Source organism: Acanthochromis polyacanthus, chromosome 1 (assembly GCF_021347895.1).
Source record: "Acanthochromis polyacanthus isolate Apoly-LR-REF ecotype Palm Island chromosome 1, KAUST_Apoly_ChrSc, whole genome shotgun sequence".
NCBI classification, from domain to species: domain Eukaryota; kingdom Metazoa; phylum Chordata; class Actinopteri; family Pomacentridae; genus Acanthochromis; species Acanthochromis polyacanthus.
Window position 1 is genome coordinate 29,453,968 of NC_067113.1, and position 24,275 is coordinate 29,478,242.

The 24,275-nt window shown below is 42.2% G+C and overlaps 1 protein-coding gene and 1 long non-coding RNA gene across 2 annotated transcripts in view; one reads left to right on the top strand and one right to left on the bottom strand.

Moving 5' to 3' along the window:
* The first annotated feature begins 539 nt into the window (after positions 1–539).
* map3k9 (mitogen-activated protein kinase kinase kinase 9) overlaps positions 540–24,275 on the top strand; it is a 28,159-nt gene continuing 4,423 nt past the window's right edge. The window contains 12 exon segments of the mRNA XM_051957271.1: positions 540–1,218; positions 3,355–3,768; positions 8,877–9,057; positions 14,595–14,743; positions 15,021–15,196; positions 16,859–17,099; positions 19,218–19,340; positions 19,529–19,670; positions 19,784–19,896; positions 21,411–22,172; positions 23,957–24,139; positions 24,142–24,273. Of these exon segments, the coding sequence (XP_051813231.1) occupies positions 834–1,218; positions 3,355–3,768; positions 8,877–9,057; positions 14,595–14,743; positions 15,021–15,196; positions 16,859–17,099; positions 19,218–19,340; positions 19,529–19,670; positions 19,784–19,896; positions 21,411–22,172; positions 23,957–24,139; positions 24,142–24,273 (3,001 nt within the window). The 5' untranslated portion in view covers positions 540–833.
* Positions 7,220–8,938, bottom strand: LOC127536643 (uncharacterized). Its single transcript, XR_007945713.1, has 2 exons — positions 8,615–8,938; positions 7,220–8,397 (listed from the first exon to the last, which is right to left on the bottom strand). It is a non-coding gene; the product is annotated as an uncharacterized LOC127536643 (long non-coding RNA).

Consider the following 24,275-nt stretch of genomic DNA (forward strand, 5'->3'; position numbering starts at 1 on the left):
GATTTATGAGTTCAAACACCAAATGTGCAAAATGATTTTCAAGAACTTGTCTAAAGGTGGATGCAGTGGTCACAGCTGTTTGTGCTTTCTTTATAGAGCTGCACGTTTAGGTGTAATTTAACTGTTTTTGCAAATTGGCTGCAGTTTATTTAAGTCAAAACTAACCCGAAAGGCTCTGAAACTCTTAAAATTCTGTGTGGATTTAATGCAAATTTAATTCTACATGCACACACACATATAAATACTTGGATTGTTTGTCATGTTTGCAGGTTTTTTTTTAACTTCTTGCAATGATTTCTGTTTCATTTCAGGCAACTGTGCATGGAATTCTGTTATGTTTTGATTATTTTGTTGTTTTTGAGGGCGTCAATTACTAAATAAATGATATCATTTGAAGAAAAAAAACAACAAAAAACGCTTCCTTGTTTGTGTTGCATGGAGCAGGTTGATTTGACGTTGGCAGGAGGGCGGGACACAAGCTGTCAATGACGTGTCTGCGAGCCAATCGGAGGCCGGGGATCATTCGCACGTTGGCACAATTGGCTTATAATAAAAAACCTCTGCGTCCCCAGAAGTTCATGCGATGATTGGGTGCAGAATTGTGCATCGAAAATCAGCAGGCTGGAGCCGCTGCAGCCGCCGGAGGGTTTGGTAGCAGCCAACGGGGGACTGAGAGGCGGACGATGCCGCAGCACGGTGCTCTGCTGCATGGTTTGTGTCCGGGATTAGCCGCTACTTAGCTCCGACTGCTCTGGAGACGCAGCGCAGCTCCGAGCCGCGCGTCAGGTGGATGCGCCTGCAGTGATCCAGGTCGCCCCTATGGATCGCGCCCCATGGATGTCTTCAAACCCGCTTTGGACAATAGTTTGAGTCCCAAGGCGTGCGTTTCCTCGTCGGAAGAAGCGGAGGCTGATGTTTTCCGCTGGCCGGAGAACGGCACCGGAGCCGCGCCGGATGCGGAACCCGCCGCTCCGGGCTTCTGGACGGCCGTGTTCGACTATGAGGCGAGTGCGGACGACGAGCTCAGCCTGCGGAGGGGAGACCTGGTGGAGGTGCTGTCCAAGGACTCCTTGGTGTCCGGGGATGAGGGCTGGTGGACCGGGATGATCGCGGACCGGGTGGGCATTTTCCCGTCCAATTATGTGAGCAGAGGCAGCGGCATGCCGGAGGAGATCCGGGACACATCGGAGCAGCAGTACCCGGTGCCTCCTCTGCACCGTGAGTATGCCATTGTGCTGATGTGAGATAAGTGAAAGTGCACGGGGGCTGCGGTGCTTCCTGCGCTCTTTTGTTGCGGGCTGCAGCTGGAGGAAGCCTGCCTCAGACTGCTGTGTCATGACAGGCGCAGTGTGGAGCCTGTTGGCCTAGAAACATCCTCCAAGCATCCTCAGCATCAGCAGCATCACACAACAAAGTGATGCAGCCCTGCTCTGTGCTCACCCCAAACACGCTCAGCTGCAAGTTTTACTCATGCAGTGCTGTCTTTAGGTGCAAAATGAGAAGCTGAGGTGAGATGCATTGGCTTGGAGGCCGTTTTTAACAGTGTTTGCACCATATTTGTGCTGGAGAGGGAGTAATAGTGCAAGCTAAATGTGCAACCAAGGCCTCAGATGAGTACAGTAAGCAGAATCAGGATCACTGCATTCCCTCCTAATGGCCTCAGTTTGCAGATTCACGCTCAACCTGCAGCTACAAACCTCACATCTGCGCCTGAGCACCAGCATGCGGCTAAAACAGGTGTTTTAAAGGTGGAGCACAACACCTCCGCTGCCTTTGTTAGCGCTCTCCATCTTCCCAGGCAGCTGGCCTACTTTCACACACCTGAAATATTCATCAAGGTCAGTCTGCTTCGTAGACTGTTAGGAATCCACCACATCAACATCCACACACAGAGAGAGAAGCTGCAGCTCACATCAGCAAACACACACCTTTAATGTTTCCTTCTCGGAGCATCCGAGGCAGATTTGAGGACAGACGCTCACCCTTGTGTAATAGCAGGAGGGATGCTTCCTGTATTTGGGGCAGCAGGGTGGCTTAGTGCTTGGAGAGGAGCATCCTTCAGCTCAATGACCTGGTTTTGACATCCTTGTTAGCAAACTGAAGCTCGCTGGAGGGGAAAACGGTGGGTTCCTGACTGGAGCTGCAACGATTAGGGAGACGGATGATGCCTTATTCATCCCCTCAGGGAAATTTAAGGGGCTCACATGTTTTATATTTAAGAAAAAAAGGGGAAAATGTGCAAAATAACATGCAAATTGTGCATTTAGAAAAATAAATGTGCAAAAGCATAGTATTAAAAAGTGTAAATACAGTATAACAATAAAAATAATAATAAACATATAGGAGGAGTGTTTGGGTTCTGGTGCATTCAGGATTATTATTAGGTTTCATTGCACAATAATCGAGGAAATTAATCAATAAATCAAGAAGTTTTTGACGATCAAAATAATCAGCAACTATTTGGAGAACTGGTTTGCGTAATTTATTAAGAAAAAACAGTTCAAAATCTGTGATGGCAGCTTCTTAAATGTGATTATTTCCATTTTTTGCAAGTGATTCATCAGAGCAAACTGAGAATCCTTGGGTTTTGGACCAAACAAGACCATTTCAAATAGTCATCATGGACTTAATGAAACTCGATTGATATTTACAACTTTGTAGGGCCGATACTGATGCCAATTTTTGTGATCAAAAAAGGCCAAAGACCAATATTTGGAGCTGATGTACATTAAATGTAATGTTTTACCACCATGTGATGGTAGGAAGTCTGTCATTCATAACTAGACTTCTTCATTAATGAGGGTCATTTTAACTGAATATGTGAAATAGAAATAGGAGTGGCTAAATTACGCTCTCAACGAAGATTGATCAGTTTGTCTTCTGCTGTTCTTCTCTATTAATATCTCACTGTTCTGTCACTTTTGTTTTCCACTAAGATCCAGATCTTAAAGCTTTATTTACTTCTTTCCAGACACTATTTCAAGTTAGTCTGTCTACTACTATCTAACTTAGCTGCTTGCTGTTAGCATAGCCTTAGCCACTGTGAGAGAAGCTAATTTTCTGGTTTGTGTTTCCTGAGAGACTTTTGTAAGACCACAGAGTGACGACAGAGAGAAGAAGCTGCATCTGACCGGAAATAGTGCTTTTAATCTATCAATAATTGGCCAATAATTGAAAAAAAAGTCTATCTCTAGAAAAAACTCACTTAGTGCACCTTGTCCAGGCTCCAGACAGGCTGACTCTGATGTCCTTGGAGCAGAAATCTAACTGACCTAAAGAGCTCAAGGTTGCATCAGAAGAGTGTTATATTAAGTAGATTTATTATTAAAGTCTTTGTCTTCTTCTGTCCTTTAGTCCTGGAGATCGATTTCTCCGAGCTCACCCTGGAAGAAATCATCGGGGTCGGGGGTTTCGGTAAGGTCTACCGGGCCGTGTGGCGGGGCTGCGAGGTGGCGGTGAAGGCGGCCCGGCGTGACCCGGACGAGGACGTGGAGCAGACGTTGGAGAGCGTCCGACAGGAGGCCAAGCTGTTCGCCATGCTCAACCACCCCAACATCATGGCTCTGCTCGGGGTGTGTCTGCAAGAGCCCAACCTGTGCCTGGTCATGGAGTACGCTCGAGGAGGGCCCCTGAACCGGGCCCTCGCCGGGAAACGCATCCCGCCGTGCACGCTGGTGGACTGGGCCGTGCAGATCGCCCGAGGGATGCACTACCTCCACAGCCAGGCCATCGTCCCCATCATCCACCGGGACCTCAAGTCCAGCAACAGTAAGAATCTCCTATTCTACGTGTTTTTGTGTTTCTTATGTGATGTCTTTTTTTCTGAGCAATATCTGGCTCAAGAAGTGCCTTCAGGATTAATGAAGTTATCTTGTCTTGTCTTATTTTATCTTATCGTCATCAGAAAGTTGGGGGGAAAAAAGGCGGGAAAATAGTAGAAAATGCTCTAAAGAGCATTTGTCCATGTTTTTGTCAAATTTTAAGGCAATCAATGAGCTTTTAATTCAATAATATTACCATTTTAGTCATTTACAACCCAAATTAGATGCCGATTAACTTTCTGTTCAGTTAATCAAACAATTTTTGCAGCTCTAACGGGATATTTTCCCCTTTTTTCATTCATTTACGATCAGGAATTAGCAACTTTGCCGCACCACTGTGGGTTCTAACATTTTCTGAAGGGCATTTTCAATGTTTTTGTCGTATTATAGTTCAAACTCTAAGCTTTACAACCAATAATGTCAATAATTTTGTCATTTACAGATGTAGTCCTCAGGGTCTTTTCAGATTCAGTGCTGATTAACTTCCTATCAGTTAACTATTCAGTTAATTAGACAGTTTTTGCAGCTCTAACAGGATATTTTTTCTCCATTTTATATAATTTATAGTGAGCACTAAACAATTTTGAAGCACTTCTGTGGGCTCAGGCATGTTCTGAAGGGTATTTGTTTATGTTTTTGTCATATTTAAGGTGAACTAAGCCGTTTGTAATCTGTAATATTAATAATTTAATCGTTTGCAACCCTAGTTCTCAGTGTCTTTGGCGTCTTTTCTGTAGAGCTGACCAAGGTTGTTCAGTTAAAAGTCATTGAGATCTCTGGTGAATCATGTCTGTGTAAATCCTGGTATCCTGAATGGACTCTAATATAATTATGAGAGGTCATAGTATAGTATGATATCTTTTCATGCAACGAGAAAAGTCATTTTGCACCAAGTGCAGGTCAAGAAGTGTGTTTTTTATAGTCCTGATCTATGAAAATAAGGACTTTCTCCCTGGTGTTAATCTGCTGTGGTGTATTAATCACCTCCACAAAGACAAAAGAGTAAAAACTCACTTAATGCACCTTTAAAATATTGCATAAAAGTATGTGTTTGGTGTGATTTACTCCGACCGTGTCCAAGTCAGTGTGGAAAGGAAAAAGGAGTTTGCATGTATGTTTGCGCAGCAGTTGTAATCTTGCATTTCACCCAACTGGATCCCCTAAATCCCGATCCTATTACTGAGGATTTGTCCAGCACTCGGCTCCCGTCTCCTGATTGGAGGCTCCGTCGATGCATACAACCGGCTCCTCGCCCACCATTGGTCCGCTCTGTTGTGATCAGCTCAGACGCTTCACTTCCAATAGGCTGATTTAAAGTGTTAAAGTCAGTCTAACTAGTTGCCATCCTGCCCTCTGCCTGGAAAAGCCGTGCTCTCTGCACAGCAGCAGGCAGGACGTGGATGTCTAGTCACTGTTTTACAAATTAGTCCAAGAGTTGATCTTTCTTTTCTTTATCTTATTTGCTTACAATCTTACATTTAGGGTCTAAGACAGTAAGCTTTGAAATGTAATTGTTTGTATTTACTCTAAAGAGGAAAGTGGGAGTTTTTAATGCAATATATCAGTTAAATCATATTTCACATCTATTGAGTTTGCATCGGTTTATGAAATCATCTTCATTCTATCTCAAGCAGATCTTTGTGGGATCAAGAGTAATATTCAGTTACATTAGAGACCCACATTTTGACAGTGTTGATGGGAATATTGTGCAGAACAATCCCTAAAATGTCCAGATTTATTTCTTGAATCTCTTGAATGTTTTTCTCAAAAGCTCATGCATATTAACCATCTTAGCCGTTTCACCTTCCACCATGCTAGCAATGTTCAGTCGACTTTCTTGGTCCAGACGTTTACTTAATCTCAGCTATACATATTGTGCAGACAGTCATGGTCCCCAGAGGATGAATCCTAGTGGGTTGGTGATCCCCTGACTTCTACTTCAGAGCCACCGCATGATTTTTAGAGGAAAATTTTACATTTATTCAAAGGATTAGCATGTAATTTTGTGCAATACATTCATGTTACCTTCAGGATGAATCATATGAACTTTGATGATTCCTTAACTTTCCATTTTGCACCAACATCAGGTCAAAATATAACAAAAAGCATTTTTATTTAGGATTGGATGCTTGCAAAATGAATAACATTACCATCTGTATCAGGCGTATTTTGATTTTTGTGCTAATCAGTATTGGAAGAAGTATTAAGATCCTTTATTTAAGTAAAAGTACTAATACCACACTGTTAAAATACTCCAATACAAGTTGAAGTTATGCCTTCAATAGCTTACTTTAGTCGAAGTAATAGCAGTAGAATGCGCTTAAAGTATCAAAAGTAAAGTTATCATTGTGCAGTAGAATAGTCTAAGTGTTTTACTGTCAAGTATGATGTTTTTCAATCAGTATTACATCACAGTTAATGCATATTTTGTGTTTTACTGCTATAAATGTTAATGTCTGAGCTAATTTTAACTACTCTCCATACTAATGACTGGTTTAATCTACACCAATGTGTCCTTTCTATTGTTGTTTTCATTTAGAAGCACATATCTCTAAAAAAAAAATCTACTTTCATAAACACAGAAGATCAACCTTGTTTTTAGCTTTGAAACTTAATTGAAGTGCCCTTCTAGTTACTGATTTAATCCCTAAAAATCATCCTTAAAGCACACCCTGCTACATTGTCTGTTTTCGTCTGAGTGGGACAATAATTTACAAATTCAACATCATGCTGCATTCAAAAAGTCTTAAAACTGAAAACTGATACCATAAACTCAATCAGAAAGTGATGGTGAGGTAACAAATATGGTTAAAAGTCAGATTATTTTCTAATAGACTTAAATAGAAACAGACTTGAGGAGTCGCCCCCTGCTGGCTGTTAGGAAAAATGCAGGCTTAAGGTGCTTCAACGTGTGAGACCTGCAGGCTATGTACATCTTTTATATACAGTCTGTGGTTGCTTTGAATGTTGCACATTATTATCCTTTCTGTCATGAATGAACCACTATTTACTATACTAAAGGAGATAAGAAAGGAGCAGCTGAAGCATCTTGCTTTAGCATTCAGAGAATTTAACCTGCTCTTCTGGTTCATTTCACTCAGCTAGGGAACTTGCTAAAGAAAAAAGACCATTCAGCCATAATCTTGTTACTATATGCAATTAAAAGGGAATCCTGTGATTCTAGAGAATACAGTAACTATGGCTGAGGTTGATGTCAGGGTTTTGTGCAAATCATTGTACATCAGTGTTGATAATCAGCTGGTGAGCACATTTAGATAGTTAGCATGTGCTTTATTTACTGCCCCACTGCCTCCTTTTAGCCCATCTTCTCTTTTTCCTTTCCTTTGCACAAATACAAACATGCACCAGCTTGAACAACACATTGAGATACTGTAGTGTTGATCAATCAGAGACACTTTATTTCTCTTTTACAGAACCAGGCCTGTACAGGAATGATGACAAACAGTGGACCATATGTGGTATTCACTGTACTCTACTGGAACAGAACTTCAAAAATGTTAAATCCTCTAAACTACGGTAGTTTCTAGCTGTTATTTTTTCTCCTGTTACATTTTTTTCTCACTGCGATTTCACTTTTCACTGCAGTATAAAATCTCACACCTCTATGAAAACAGAACATCTATGACTAGAAGTAGACAGAAGTCATAAATATCTACATTTTAACAATGTTATAATGCCATAAATTATATTTTTTAAAAAATGAAAGTTGGACTTCCAGAATTATTTATTTACAAATGGAGACTGCAAATTTTACTTTTTAAAACTTGTTTCTTTACTTGTTTCCTATCCATTGTGTGTAAACACTGCATGCAGTTCAGCCCAATAGTTCCTGAATTTTTGTCACCTGGCTGTTTGTCGGAGCTGAGTCATTAATGTCATCGTAGATTGGCATTTTTTAAAGTGGAATAAAGCCATTTTGAAGATGATGTTAAGCTTGGATTTGGTTTTCTGATTGCACATCACAGATGATGAGTTCAAGGACTGTTGGAAAGTTCTGTTTCCAGAGTTTCTGCCTCTGATAAATGCTGTAATTTTAGCTTCTTTTTAAAACAAGCCTTTCAAACTAGGTGTCAGATTTTGGGTTTCAGAGGGTTAAACTAAAATCAGTTTAATCATCATCATCTGTCAATCTTTACCATCATACGTCGTCTTTTGCTGACCAGAACTTGCAAATCATGTAATTTGTGCTATTTAAAATTTTTATTTGGAACCCACCTGGTAATTTACCGTTTCTAAATCCAAACCAGTTTATCCACAGGGGGAGGGTTTGCTGTTCATTTCCAGCTCCTTCCACTGCCTCTTTTTTAACTCAACAAGCTCTTATCTGAAGGACGGTGCATTAAAGCGAGCGCATGCATTTGCAGCGCGATCGGCCTCGAGGGGGAACCAGCTGTGTTTGTTTCATGTTGCACAGGAGCGAGATGCACTTTAGCCACGTGCTTGGTTCTTTTTGGAAAGTGGCTGAGATGAAGGGGGCGCTTGATGTGCACCGCAGCCTGCAGACACACCCTCTCGGCTGGGCTCGGCCGGCAGCAGATGGCCTGGCATTGTGGAGCTGAATGGGGGAGAGAGAGCATGTGGCTAGGAGGAGCCCTGCTTGTGTTTGTGTATGCTGGGGATGGGTTTGTTTTCTAGCTGCTAATAGAGCAAATGGGCGTGTTTCTGTAGTTTAACTGTGCTATGAGTGTTTGTCTGCTGTAAAAATACACAATGAGTCCATTAGCATTGATCAAGGCTGGTGTTTTTTTCATCTCTGTGTGGTTGTTGCTCACCGTTTCTTGGTTTCTCTGTTCTCTCTCTCTCTCTTTCATCCTTCCACCAACCGCACCCTGTTTTGTTTCGTTCACCCATCATTTGTCCAATTTGCTTTGTGTTGCGTTGAAACTCCTGCTGCTCTCCCGACATCTCAAATCCCGACGACGATTATCACCCGAAACCTTTTACTTTAACCCACTCGCCAATCTGCACGACTCCCACCCTCCCATCCTCCTCATCCTCCAACCAAAACCTCCCCTCCATCACCTCCCGCTCCAGTCCTCATCCTGGAGAGGGTCGAGATGGAAGACCTCAGCAACAAGACCCTGAAGATCACCGACTTCGGCCTGGCCCGGGAGTGGCACCGAACCACCAAGATGAGCGCCGCCGGCACCTACGCCTGGATGGCTCCGGAAGTCATCCGCTCGTCCACGTTCTCCAAAGGCAGCGACGTGTGGAGGTGGGCAGGTGGAGGATGAGGGAGGTGGGGGTGGGGTTGGTGGTGGTGGTGGTGGTGGTCTCTGCAGGAAAACAAAACTGCACCAGGTTGCAGCAAAAAAAAAAAAAAAAAGTAGCCCGAAAGCAGAGGCAGAGAGGGTTAAAGCGCCAGGCGAAAGGGAAAAAAAGTTCAGCGAGTGGCAGCAGTTGCCATAGTAACAAAGCACAGACTGGCACATGGGAACAAGAACAGAATGTTGAGTTTTATGAGACGGGTACAAACCAGACAAGTGCATACTGATATACACTCAGCTTCATGCGCAGAGTCATCACAGAATGTCTCCCTTAATTAAATCATTTAACACAAAACAGTTCAACAGTGAATTTCTAGCATCTTTGAGTGAGTACATTGCCTATAATTAATTATCACAGGCAATGTGGCATATTTTTGAGGTTGTGTAAAGAGGGTTAGATGAAAATACAACTTCAAAGATCAAGATATGTGTTTAAAATAGGAATTAAGATTCAAAGGTGTAGATTAGCTCAGTTTTTAGATGGACAGTGCAGCTTTTTCTGGATAAAATGCCATAATTGTGAGGGAAACTATGCAGTAACATTTTGTACAAAGGTGCAGATTTACAGACAGATGGAAGTATTTAAATCTTTGGTCAACATGTGAAAAAAATAGGTGTATTATCTTCAGATATAAGGCTCATAACTGTTCAGATGCACACATATATGTACTTCAAATCAAATCTGATCATGCTTATTTAATGTGGCTGTAGGGATGTGATGTATAAAGATCTGTTGTTATTGCAGGCTAAAAAAAGATTAGAACTAGTCACCTGATAAAGTCAAAATCAGTTTAAGATTAATTTTCTGTCAGATTTTCAAAAGAATGGAATATCCTTTGCAAAGCCACAGCCGCAAAGTGACAATAAAAAGTAAGGCACAACACAATGATATATTAAAGAGGAGAGGTTTACACACAATATATACAATATAAATAAGAAAACAGAGTGACACCAGATAGCAAGAAGACTAAGAATATTAACATGAATGAATGAATTGCACTTGTTTTATTACACCTGACAGCTGGTTCACTGTCATAATTTATGGTATAAACAAAGATGCCAGCAAACATTAGTATTTGCTTTTCAAACTTGAGACTTTCATAGTTTTCATTACAGTCGGGTTTTTGGGTCATTCGTCACACAAAACAAGCAGCTTTAAAACATCGTGAGCTCATAGATATTGCACACTATATTTTCTGATCGGTGAGGTTGCAGTCGTTGGCACCGGATATGAAACACCTGGAGACCTTTCTGAGTGGAGTTTGCATGTTCTTCATGTGTCTGCGTGGCTTTTCTCCTCAAACAAGCTAAAGGAAAGCATGGAAGGTTAGCTAGTGATTCTATAGGTGTGAGTTTGTACGGTTGTACACTCATTTATTCTGAGGTGTGTCTCAGCTCTGTGTTAGAGGGTTTAGAGTTGTCTCATCAGCAAATCTTAATGTGCATGAAGGCTCTGATGCGGACTTTTCTTTTACGCTATAATATGTTTTTTCTGTGAGTCGGCATATCTGTAGATTTTCCTGAGGGAGCTGCTCGTATTTTACAGCAAAACTTGTATATCATATAAACGTGGCTATGTATAAACCAAGCAGGGATGGTGCAGGGAAGAAATCACTGAGTTTAACTGTACATGACACATCTGGCGGTCTTTTGTTGCATGTTTGTACAGTTGTTTACTTTTAAGTCAAATGTAAGCAAAGATAAATAGATATTGTTGGCTTTCCTGAATTGTAGAAGTTTATTTAGGAAAAGTCTAACTTGTGTTGTCTCAAAGCACTCAGACATTGCAGCTGTGAGTCTTTGGGTGTTTTGGTGTTCAGGCTTTAGGATGGAAATTGGCGTTAGACCTGTGTGTGTGTTACCCTTGATGAACCCTGTGACCTGACCACGGTTTAACCTGACGTTAACCCGGTGTCAGTAGTAAGAGGCTCCAAACCTCTACAGGATAAAGCAGGTATACCTATTAGGTGGATGGACGGATATTCTTCCATGAACCATCCAGATAAAGAGGAGAGTGAGACAGGTAGGTGAGGAAAGAGGTGGGAAACCTGAAGCACAGAGAGACTGGAGGTTAGACAGGTATTCCCATTGTCATAAGATGTTATTAGTAGCGATCGAGTTGATCTTAAAGCTGGGATAGGCTGTATTTTTCACAGTCATTGAGCAAATACTCCATGCAAAGACATCAACATATTGTTAATCAAGTGGTCTGAGAGGAAACTATGCTTCTACACCTTTCACATTTCTGTGATGCTGCATGTCATTGTTCTCAGTTTCCCTTTTGACAGTCTTCTATATTGTCCTCACATAACCGCAGCTTTAACTGTCCACCTTCTCTATTCCTGACTGGGTTTCTCTGTACAGCAGTATTAGAGTGGGATCAGTGAGAAGTGCAGGAAGTGTTCATTTTAGCAGCACTGAGAGGAGGATGGATGTCTTCAGGAGCTGCTGACCGTGGAGGGGAATACTCGGCCTCAATGTGGAAGAAACTTTAGCGTGATAATCCATAATATTTTTTTTCCAATGATTAACTGCTGTGTAAGTGGATTCGCTGTGTGCTGAGGAGTGTCGCTTCTAAATGTGTTATTTGATCAAGATGTGAAGGATGAACGTATGAAACAGACTTAATCACACCGCCTAACGTGCAAAAGTGCATTTACCGGGCTTTGCAAAAGTTCTGTTACACTCGGTTTCATGATCTTTAGAGACGTTTACATGTCAGAGTGAAAAATTCCGTTAAATAAACTGAAAGTTCTACCTTATAGGCAGGTGTCCTTAATACAAATTTTTTTCTCCGGTGAAGTTGTATCAAGATGGAAGTCAAAAGAGTTGAGATATCTGCTCTCCTTCATGCTGGCCACAACAAGTCTGACAGAGCCAAGCAGCTGAACATCAGCCGGATGACCGTCCACAGAGTCGTGGCGAGGCTCAAGAATGGTGAAGATCTTTCAGGTCTTCACCATTCTTGAAAGATCATCTGAAAGATCTTCACCATTCTTGAGCCTCTCCGCGACTCTGTGGACGGTCATCCGGCTGATGTTCAGCTGCTTGGCTCTGTCAGACTTGTTGTGGCCAGCATGAAGGAGAGCAGATATCTCAACTCTTTTGACTTCCATCTTGATTCAACTTCACCAGAGAAAAAAACTGTATTAAGAACACCTGCCTATAAGGTAGAACTTTTAGTTTATTTAATGGAATTTTTCACTCTGACATGTAAACGTCTCTAAAGATCATGAAACCATGTAACAGAACTTTTGCAAAGCCCGGTATTTTTAACAGTTTGGTGCCCTACCTTCATCTGGAAAATGGTTTCTTGCAAAGAGATGCATTCTTAAATTGAAAGTGGTCTTTAGAAAGCATAGAAAGATGTGAATCCCAAAACATCCTCTTATTTACTGCATGACAATTTTTTTTAAATAACATGCACAAAGCTAGAAGTCACTTCATGTAGTTTAAACATATGTATCGATGCTGCATGGATTTCTTCTGGCCTTAATGTGGATTGTATTTATATATTGTACTGGTGAGGTTCTAAAACAAACATATTTTTTAGGTTGACCTTTTCTGTGCACTGTGTTGAATGTTATCTCCTTAATATGTGCTTTTTTTCACTGCAATTGCCTCTGAAAGCCTGTAAGATCTATGCAGAGCCACTGACGGGGAGTGACAGTCTTGATAAGTAGAGGTTAACCTGATGATAATTTGTAATGTGAGCAGAACAGGGCTCCAAAACTCCAATCATTTCTTCACATTTTTGCACTGTTTTGGTGCCTCTCCTCCAGCCTCCATGGGAAGCTACTCTGCTAGCTACTGTGGTTAAAAACGTTGATCTGTTGCTGCATTCCACAGATGAAGCAGTTCGTAGCTGATGAATTAAAAAAATAAAAATGAGGAGAGAATAAAGGAGGCTAATGGAGAAGGAGAGGTCTAGACTCAGACACGTCTGATGATTTAGAGTACAGTTTCAGGCAGGAAGATACCGACTGAGCCAGAGAAGAAGAACTTCATTCAATCACAATGTCGAACGCAGCACTTGGGCTGCAAGATTAATCGGATATTAATCACGATGGATTCATGTTAGCTTCGCACAAATTAACTGAATATGACTGACTGCAATATTGACATTTAAAATGCACACTGCAAATGGAAAACAGCCCAACCCGTAGAGATGAAATGTTTTGCTTTAACGTGAGTAAATCTGACTTTAGAACACCTTACTTCATCATTTCAACCTACTGTTTTTGGTTGAGCTCCTGTGCTGCAGTAACTGAGTGGAGACTAGAGGCTTCTCTGTGCACAGCTGCTGTAGATCCTGACTAGCATCTACCTTAGCCTGCGTGCGAGGCGTTTAGGGATGTTTAGGGAACATCGGTAGATTATAGAGTCTATTAATAAAAAGATGTTCAGCAAGTGAGGAGTTTAACTTGTGAGTAGTTTATAGCACCGATATCTGACAGCCTCTTGGAAAAAAGACAAAAGAAATCAAGCCACTGTCAGTCTTTATATCAATGCACAACTAGGTTACAAATTAAGACAACTATTTTTCAACATGGGAGGTTGATTAATACCCTGCTGTACCAAAAAAAAGAGGCTAGTAGCACCAGTAGTACCAGTGGAAAACTTGATTTGCAGCCCTGCAGGTTGAAGTTTTATGAGAAGCTGTTTGATTTATTATTCAGAACTGTATTTTTTTCTATTAATCAATGCTCTTTTTGGTCTTGCCATGCAAATGTATCCCTGCAGCTTCATCTGCAGATACAACCTGCATGATTTTGTGTGTTTTTTAGGATGCAGTTTGTTCTCTGGTGTGCTTAGACCTTTCACATCATACAGTTATACCTATTTACTGCAGCAATTTTTGGGGTACATGTATGATTACGACTATATAGAGTGTTCTATATCTTTCTGTATGATATTGAAACTTATTATTCAGTCGAAATATGTTTTTGGATTGCAGCCATTTCCTGCTTAAGAAGCTTCTCTTTGTAACAAATCATTTGCCTGATGAAGCACCAGAAAGTTACAGCTACAGTGTGCAGGAGTCCTTTTGTAGCTTTGAGGTTGTCCACATTTGCCAGAGATTTCCATAACATCTTTACATGACAGCAGAGTAGCTGATTTGTTTGATCTGCTGGTCATTTCCAGCTCATCAGTGTTCAGGTCTCGGCTTTCCTCATGGATCTGTCGGCCGCTGCACTGCTCTGTCGACATTTTCTTATTTTGACCTTTTCCGCCTCACCTTGGTATTTACACGAGTGGGGTGCAAAATAACGCTGCTATAATCCTCTTTTTGACATTTATTCAAATAAAGTGGGTCTGCTGAACACTCCTCCAGCAAACATCCTGTTTAACCTTCATATATTCAAACACACTTTTATCCTCGGAGTGTTTCTGCGTTGCTCTTCTCCCTGGAGGATGTTGTTGAAATACACTTTTTAAACCTGTTTTCTATCTTTTTCTTTCCACCCTTTTCTAAACATTAAAGTTATGGCGTTCTGCTGTGGGAGCTGCTGACTGGAGAAGTTCCATTTCGGGGAATCGATGGTCTCGCTGTTGCTTACGGAGTGGCGATGAATAAACTGGCTCTGCCGATTCCTTCGACTTGTCCTGAACCTTTTGCGCGTCTTATGGAGGGTAAGAAGGCCAAATATTTTCTCCGTAAAATGCATAAATGCATCCAAACTGCAAAAATATAAAGGAACCGCCCTGAATATTTGCTGTTAAAATTAGGACGCATCTTGTGTGTTTATCCGCTGCAGCAAAAACAGGCTCTGAAGTCTGACTGTGAAGCGTCAGATGACCAAACAGAATATTTTATTACTTTCTGGAAGCATTTGAAGGGGAAAAATAACTATTGCTAAAGGCAAAATTGGCCCGAGTTTCTGAGGCTGTTTTACATCCTCTTCCACAGACTGCTGGAGCTCAGACCCTCACTCTCGGCCGCAGTTCACAACTGTGTTGGACCATCTGACCGCCATCGAAGAGTCGGGCTTCTTTGAGATGCCGGCGGAGTCTTTCCACTCTCTGCAGGACGACTGGAAGCTGGAGATCCAGGAGATGTTTGATCAGCTGAGGACCAAGGAGAAGGTAAAGATGGAGGTCTGAATATACAACAGTCAGCCACCTCGTAAAACCACTGACGGGTGGAGGGAAACACATCGATTTTCTTGTTGCTATGGTGCCTGTCAAGCGTTGTGATGAAGCAGCAAGAGAACAGTCAGTGCTTGAAGTTGATGCATTGGAAGCAGGAAGAATGGGCATCGTAAGCATCTGAGGTTTAGAAGCAAATTAGTCTCGCCAGGTTTTGATATTTACAATGTTCACAATTTCAGAATCAAAATTTTAGGTGCGAAGACTCAAAGCATAAATCATCAGGTTGTTTAAATTCAACAGGCCAAATTCAGCACTCAAAATTTAGTATTAAAAAATCCACAGTCCAATCTAAGCTATAAATACTCAATTCTCACACTACCATTAAAAAATTTGGGGTCACCCAGGCAATTTCATGTTTTCCATGAGAACTCACACTTTTATTCATGTGCTAACACAATTGCAAAAGGGTTTTCTAATCATCCAGTAGCTTTTCAGCACCATTAGCTAACACAATGTAGCATTAGAACACAGGAGTGATGGTTGCTGGAAATGTTCCTCTGTACCCCTATGGAGATATTCCATTAAAAATCAGCCGTTTCCAGCTAGAATAATCATTTACCACATTAACAGTGTCTAGACTGGATGTCTGATTCATTTAATGCTATCTTAATTGTAAAAAACTACTTTTAAAAATAAGGACATTTCTAAGTGACCCCAGATTTTTGAACCTTAGTGAAAGCCAAACCAATCTCCAGCCAGTCATGTTACACTCCTCTGGTCATGTGACGTCTACGCTTGAAAACACAGGATAAAGGCGACCAAAGCTAATGATGGCACCTCAGTAGTGTGCTAACTCTTGCCTCTGCCTTCTATGTTGTTTCTTTTTTTGAGAATCGGTCACGGTAACTCATCACACATTTCACAAAAACATAATTTATTGGACAACATCCAAGAGGAGCTTTTAAGGACGTGTTGGTAGGTACAGTTTTGCTAGCCTAGCTAAGGTTATGTGAAAGTTTAGTGTAATAACCGAGTTCTGAGGCACTAAATATGAGTTTATGTAAAGGTCTGACTGACTAGAAACAATGAAAGGGTCAGAATGACAACACCTTTCACATTAGCATTAGTTTGATTTAGCGAACTTGCATTTGCGCACCTGCAAGAAAACTGTTGGGAAACCGAGCAGTGTGAGGAATCAGATGACATTTAGCAAACCGAGGATGTTACTCTGACACTCAATCATAGTTGCAGACCACATTCACGCCCTTTTTAGCTGCAGTATTCTCTAATGACCTCTTTCACTCTTTCAGCAGGATAATGTTCCATGCCTCACTGCAAACATGATTCAGGAAAGCGTTGAAGAACATGACAAAGAGTTCAAGGTGTCAGTTTGACCTCCAACTTCTGTGGGATGTACAACTTGCAGGGTTGAAATGATCTGCTGATAACATCTTGTTCTTAGTTCTGATGGAGTCCAGAGCTCAGTGCGGTGGTTCAAAGCAGTTTTTTCAGCACAGTGGAGACTTAATCAATGTGAGGCAGGTGGTTTTAATGTTATGGCTTCATCTTTGCTACAGCAGTAAAGAAAGCTTACAGAGTTTGAATTCACCTGTTTTCTAGATTTCAAAAGTCTTCAACTTCACCTCTTCTGTGTAGGAGCTGCGGTCGTGGGAGGAGGAACTGACCCGAGCGGCGCTGCAGCAGAAGTGCCAGGAGGAGGCGCTGAGGAGGCGCGAGCAGGAGCTGGCCGAGAGGGAGATCCACATCCTGGAGAGAGAGCTCAACATCATCATCCACCAGCTCTACCAGGAGAAGCCTCACGTGGAGAGCAGGCAGGGGAAGTTCCGCCGCAACCGCCTTAAACTCAAGGATGGCAACAGGATCAGCCTCCCTTCAGGTACTGAATATAAACAGTAGTACTAGTAGATCCTAAAGGCTCCATTACCGCTAGCTCAGATGATTTTACAGACTGCTTGGTCTACTATTTATATAGAAGCAACAACAGTAGCAGAACTAATATTGGGATTGTGTCAGTGTCGTCAGGCCCTTGAAAAATCTGTGGTTATTTCTGCTTTTATGGCCTGAATTTCCTCAAAAGGGAAGAGTACTAATTTTAAACATGAAAGTCCATTTATAATCTATTCACAAAAAGATTGCATGAAACCTTTTTATAGTTCCAGAGGAAGCTGTGTTGAGTCCGATGCATGAACTCCAGTGTTGTTACTTGAGTAAGCATTAGTTGGAATACAGTGTTAGAAGACCTCTTCACCTACCCACTCCTCGTCTCTAGACTCCTTTTATTTCTCTATTTTAAGCCTCCTTGTCCTCTCTGTCTTCCTGTGACTCAGAAATTGATCTTGGTGAGGTGTCTTGAAGGATGTGTCGGTTCCTAAATTGCATTTTGTGGAGCTATGAGCGAGGATGCACAGGTGGATTGTAACTGTGACCTTTGCGGATGTCTTGTTGGCAGTTATGACGTATAAAAGATGACACAGCTGAGATCTGCAAACCACTATGGGAGCAGGCCTTAAAAATATATGTACACAATATATATCACTCATTATGTCGCCGCGTATTTATACTGTCACACTTTTTACACTTTAAGGTATGTATGTGAAATGAAAGAAATACAAATTTATACTCTAAGTTCTTATGAACATTATTCAGAAACAATGGACAGATGATACTGTTGTGTCACACGTCATATTCAACTGGCATCACTTTAAAACAACAGCTCCAAGGCAAAGATGTCTCATTTTGCTAAATGCCCGTTGCCTCAATTCCTCAATCCTGTGGCCTTCAGATTAGCTCAAGAACAGTGCTTCAGCAGAGAGCTTCATGGAATGGGTTTCCATGGCCGAGCAGCTGCATCCAAGCCATACATCACCAAGTGCAATGCAAAGCGTGGGATGCAGTGGTGTAACGCACGCCGCCACTGGACTCTAGAGCAGTGGAGACTCCTTCTCTGGAGTGACCAATCGCGCTTCTTCATCTGGCAATCTGATGGACCAGTCTGGGTTTGGCGGTTTCCAGGCGAACGATACTTGTTGGACTGCATTGTGCCAAGTGTAAAGTTTGGTGGAGGGGGGGATTATGGTGTGTGCTTGTTTTTCAAGAGCTGGGCTTGGCCCCTTAGTTCCAGTGAAAGGAAGTCTGAATGCTTCAGCATACCAAGACATTTTAGACAATTCCATGCTCCCAACTTTGTGGGAACAGTTTGGAGCTGGCCCCTTCCTCTTCCAACATGACTGTGTACCAGTGCACAAAGCAAGGTCCATAAAGACATGGATGACAGAGTCTGGTGTGGATGAACTTGACTGGCCTGCACAGAGTCCTGACGTCAACCCAATAGAACACCTTTGGGATGAATTAGTGCAGAGACTGAGAACCAGGCCTTCTTGTCCAACATCAGTGTGTGACCTCACAAATGCGCTTCTGGAAGAATGGTCAAAAACTCCCATAAACACACTCCTAAACCTTGTGGACAGCCTTCCCAGAAGAGTTGAAGCTGTTCTAGCTTCAAAGGGTGGACCGACATCATATTGAACCCTATGGATTAGGAACGGGATGTCACTTACGTTCATATGCGAGTCAAGGCAGGTGAGCCAATACTTTTGGCAATATAGTGTATCTTTCTGACTAAACTAAGATAAAAAGTGAAAAACTGCCTGATTCCAGCATCACTCACAGACCAAATCTCACTCCAATGTCTGGATACAAGTTTGCAGCCCTGAATTATTGTGTTGTGAGCAAAAGTCGTGGCCACTGTGGCCTAAAACATTTACACAGTAAAGTATCTCTGAATAAATCTAAATCTGTCCAAAGAGTGGAAAAGCAATTTCTCAGTTTTTGTGAGCTGTTTGTGAAATTAAATGTTCGCTCACATCCTGTGCATCTCCTGTTGGCTAAGCCCCCCGTCCTTAAAACCTAGTGACGCCCCTGCTCATACGACATTGCTGAGTAAAATATAGAGACTAATGAAGAAACTAAAGGGCATTTGTTGATATCTTTCTAGATTTTCAGCACAAAATCACAGTGCAGGCGTCTCCCTCCCACGACCGGCGGAGGAGTTTGCTCAGCAGCAGCTCCAGTCCTCCAACTAGTCCACCGATGCTGCCTCGCCTGAGAGCCATCCAGCGTAAGCAAACGTCCTATATTCAAAATTAGACCTGATTGAAGATGCCATTATTACCACGGAGCACGAGATTCATGTATTCTCCATGGACCTAGAAAGTCACTCTTTTTTTTTGCAGTTATTATAGTCATTCAAAATCATTAAATTTATCCTCTGGTATGTTTTTATTTTAATAATGTCTTGTTTTGCAGTCACTCCAGGAGAAGGCTGCACAGCTTGGGGTCGCAGTGCCGGTTTTCAGCAGGACGACGAGGAAAGCGAGAGGAAGGGCTCCAGGAAGAAGGGCCGATCCCGAGGATGTGGCCCCTACAGGGAGCACAGCGCTGACGCCAGGTGAGGGCATCAGGGGGTTTTAAAAAATCCACCTTTTATCTGCCTTTAACAGGTTATTGCTCCTTAAGTAGAGCAGCATCTCTTATATAAATCAAACCCTTCCTCCCTTCCAGCATGAAGCCTCCCCATGAAGGCAGCAGGCAGCGATCCTGCAGCGCCCCGAACCTCCGCAGATCCCCGAGACACAGTCCGGCGGTGCCTGGAGTGCCGAGCCTCGTGGAGATGGGTGAGGTGGAGCGGATTAGCAGATTTATTTTGTCTGGCAGCTGCAGACTTCACACGATAACACGGAGAGCAGAAACCCAGTGAGGGAGATGCTTGGATCCCACACGGCTGTTAGTGGTCGACCCAGGAAACACAGATGTGCATGTTTGCAGCTGTGTGAGTGTAAACAAGCTGCTGCAGGGAAACGGGCCGTGCACGCTCAGCAAACTAAATTTGGAGGGATGGAATTCAGACAGCAAGCACACAAAAACAAACACGGTCGGCCTCAAGTCACTGGATTTTTTAGAAGAACTCCAACATCAGGCAATGTGTCATCTAAAATATGCAAAGTTTCACACATAAATATTCATGTTGAATGTTGTATTAGAACATTGTAGAAATTACCAGGACTGTTTAGAACTGTACAGAAGTTGCATTTTCTTAAAGATTTAGAACAATTTGAGCTAAAAGTAGAAAAGAAGAGCAGACAGGCAGACTATGGGTTACACCCTTGAACATACAGCCACAGCTCAAAAACGACAAGTCATGCTGAAAAGATCCTTTTGCCATCTTGTTTTGAATCAGCTGATGCATTTTCATAGCCATACTGTGCATTACATAAATTTGTTGGCAGGTTGGAGAGACTTACCGTTTCTGATTTTCACCCAAAACTTTGGGATATATTTCAGATATAATGGGAGTTGATGACAGTTTTGGTCAGCACACTCTGAGCTCTGAGGTGAAAAAACTAAGACCTGTGATAATGAGAGTCACACGGGATGAAAGAGGATGAAAATTACTTCATTTTTATCTATAAATTATTCATGTAGAGATGAAATTGTGAGGAGACAAGATTAACTGCCCTTTTAGAGCCAGCTGAAGAAAAATTCTAGGTTTTCCAAAAATTCGTGAAACTTAAACTGCGACTATGTAAAAACCGTAGAAGATATCAAAACACTGATTTAGATGAATCACATTCAAAGCCTTGTGACCCGTTTAGACTTTGAATGACATTTCTACTGTAAAATATGAGAGCATTACAGGGTTCCAAAGATTACTTGGTTTTGGCAGTTGTCCGTACGACATCCCATTCATTTCAATGGGTATTTTTAATGCAGTTTTTGACAAATTTAATAAAAAACGTATCACAAATTGATATCAAAGGACAGAGGATACCATTCCTAATGATATTCTTAGTAAAAATGTTCAAAAGAATGCTTAGCAATAGTTCAAATTTATCAGTAGCATCTCTAAAACCATCTTTTGTCACTTGTTCATGTTATTTTCAGCCAAAAGAAGACAATTAATATTCACTGTGGATCAAAATATACCATGTTTATGAATAATTTCTGGCTTAACAGTGTATAACAATACTGTTTATTACTCTGATTTATTATAATTACCAACAATTTTGCACATTTATTGTAAATGTAGAAACTTGAATTTCCCCAAGGCATTGATTAAAATATTTATTTCAGTCTTTCTACAAGCTTTGTACGACAAACAATCTGATGAAATGGTCGTCCTGCGTTTCAGAAAATGAAGACTGCTGCTTCACCACTGAGCCGGGAGAAGCTTCTGGTCAGTCCTACCTCTGTATTCCCTTCCACAAGGAGGCCCACACAGCTGCTGCTGCTGCTGCTGACGGTGATGGAGAGGAGTACTGCCTCAGCGGCCAGGCTCCATCAACCCCACCCTGCAGGAAGAGCCCGGTCGGGGGCCGGCGCTCCGAGCTGGTCCTGCTGGGCTGTGGAGCTCTGCTGGCGGCCGTTGGACTTGGCTGCAACCTGCTGACTATGGCTCAACCTGAAGAGAGCATCAAACCGCGGTGGGAGGGCTTCTTCCACAGGTCAGGAGGTCAGAGACGGAGCACCAGCCCTCCGACTCGAAGACTGTTCCGGCGGGAAAGCCCTCTAAAACCCTCTGCGCCATCGCTACCGGAGCGAGGTTTGCCCTCTTCGTACACGCTGCTGTCCTTATCGTCGGTGTCCGACTGCAACTCGACTCGTTCGCTGCTGCGCTCGGACAGCGAGGAGCTGCTGGTTTACCGTCCCGCCTCGCCTCCTCCTGCCGCCTCACAGCATCCAGCCATCCAAACGCCGGTCAACCCTCTGGTCAACACTCACCTGGAGAGCTTCAAGCGGAACCCCCACCAGTCCCTCACGCCCACACACATCCCCTCGGCCCCGAGCTCCTCCCGTAGCCTTCGTCGAACCCCGTCGGACGGAGCCATCAAGAAGAACTGCCCAACTAATCATCTGGAACCGCTGCCGGAAAAAACGGCACTGGAGAACACAGGTAGAATCTGACAGTAATTGTAATAATTAGATGTTGATGAGCGGATTACCTTACTATTTCACTATTAGTATTATATGTATTTATATATTTTTAGCTTTTTTATGTATTTTTGACCATATTAACCTCAGCCTACTAGAATAAAATGCAAAAATCATAGCATATGTCGCAGCCAGAAACGATAAAAACAAAAGGAATCGTCTGATTTTTAGCTTTCCATGTTAGACTTCTGTTTTCATCTTAAGAATTAACCAAATCGAAGCATTAAATTGTGCTATTTTTTCAAAATTCCTTCATTCTACACATCTTTTTTTCAACTGACAAAAATAAGCCATTTGCTCTGACCAGATTCTGTAAAAAAACAGAAAAATCTGCACTTCCTGTTGTAACTATAAAGTCATCAGTGACTCAGCTGCAACCAACAGTCTTGTGACAAAAATTCCGAGACTATTTGGCTGAACTGCAGGTTGTACATGTTGATTCAAATTTTTTTTCTATTTTTTAAATTACTGAACAAAAAACAATACTTATATTTTTCTTTTTTGATGATTTACAGTGCTATAATTTGGTTTTCATGCTGTAAATCACTGTAACCGCACAAAATATATTTTTGAGTTCTCCTGACTTACAGCCATGGTTGTGCTGTTTCCATAGAGGTGTAGGACTTTACATTGCAGTGAAAAATGAGCCCACAGTGAGTAAAAATGTGGAGCAAAAACGGCCAGAAACTGCTTGAGGTTCAGAGGGTTGATGGTGAATTCATTTTTGGCCAAGCTTATGGCATGACTCTGCTCCTCCACTTTGGTTAAAACTGAAATGTCTCACACCGTTGGGTAGATTGCTGTGAAATGTTTTACCCTCATCTCTGAGCTGTGTCCTCCCACTCTGCCTGGCACACTTCAGGATTAGTCACTGACACTGTGTTCAGTCCAATCTGCAACCAGCTGCTGTTTTCTGTGAAAAGTGCAAAGTCACAGCCTTTGACAAACATCCACGGCAGCTCTGTGTTTTTCTGTATTCAGTACGAGCAGCCATGCAACTGTCTGCAGCAGACTGATGTATATCTGTTGTGGTGTGAATAGAGCAGCTTGTTCAGTTTAAAAGTCTTCATCGGTCGGTGCATGGAACTGCAGAAACCAGGAATTCTCTCCTGCAGGTTTTTACTGACATTAGGGGTTTTCAGTGAAGTAAAATATTAGCTGGATTTGCTTGAAATTTGGTTAAACATTCATGCCTCATCAGCTGAAATGAGTTTTTCTAACACTTTAGACTTACAACCACATAAATGATTACTTATCTTGTACAAACTGGCACATGTTAGCAGTCTAACAGATGAAACAAAGATTTTGAAGATGGTAAACATTGTACCTCCTAAACGTTAGCTTATTAGCATTGCTTGTGCCATTCTGTCAGGTCTGTTTAGTTAGTTTTCACTTGTAGAATATAATTTCTGTACGCAAAAACAGCTCAACCATCAACAACCTTCATGGAAAACTTTCTGTTCTCTTTCCACTCTCTCCACATACTGTTTTCCAAAAAATATTATTCATATTTTAATATAGGATATAAAAAAAACATGCAAATACTCCTATTAAACGTGCTTGTGGTCATGTTTAATTCTATATAATAGCTCTTCTGAAGGTAAAATACCCTGAATCATTCATATTAGTGAGTATCAGTGGTGCCAAAACCAAAATATTGATGAAACCCAATAACTTCCAGTCTAGAAATCTGATGTTGGACCTTCTCCAACTGTTTTTGCTCTTTAATTTGTCTTCTTACTGCAGCAGCTGGTTTCAGAGGTTTAAAAGAAGACTGTTCTGAGGTCCCCCGTCTCCCTAACCCGAACGTCGTGTTCCCTCCAACACCTCGGCGTCGCTGCGCTCCTGAACGCCCAAAAACTCTGGACTTCATGTCTCGTCCTCGGCCTTCTCCACGAGCTCGCTGCGACGTGTTCTGGGCCGAAGCGAGGCCCGAGGAAACGGACAGAACCCGGGTAACGGTGAATCTCCCGCCCACACCTCCAGCACAGAAACTCCCCCCACCGTGGAGTTTGGCAGAGACCCGGCGGTGCTGCCCACCCCCATGGAGGCCCCGACGCCCTAC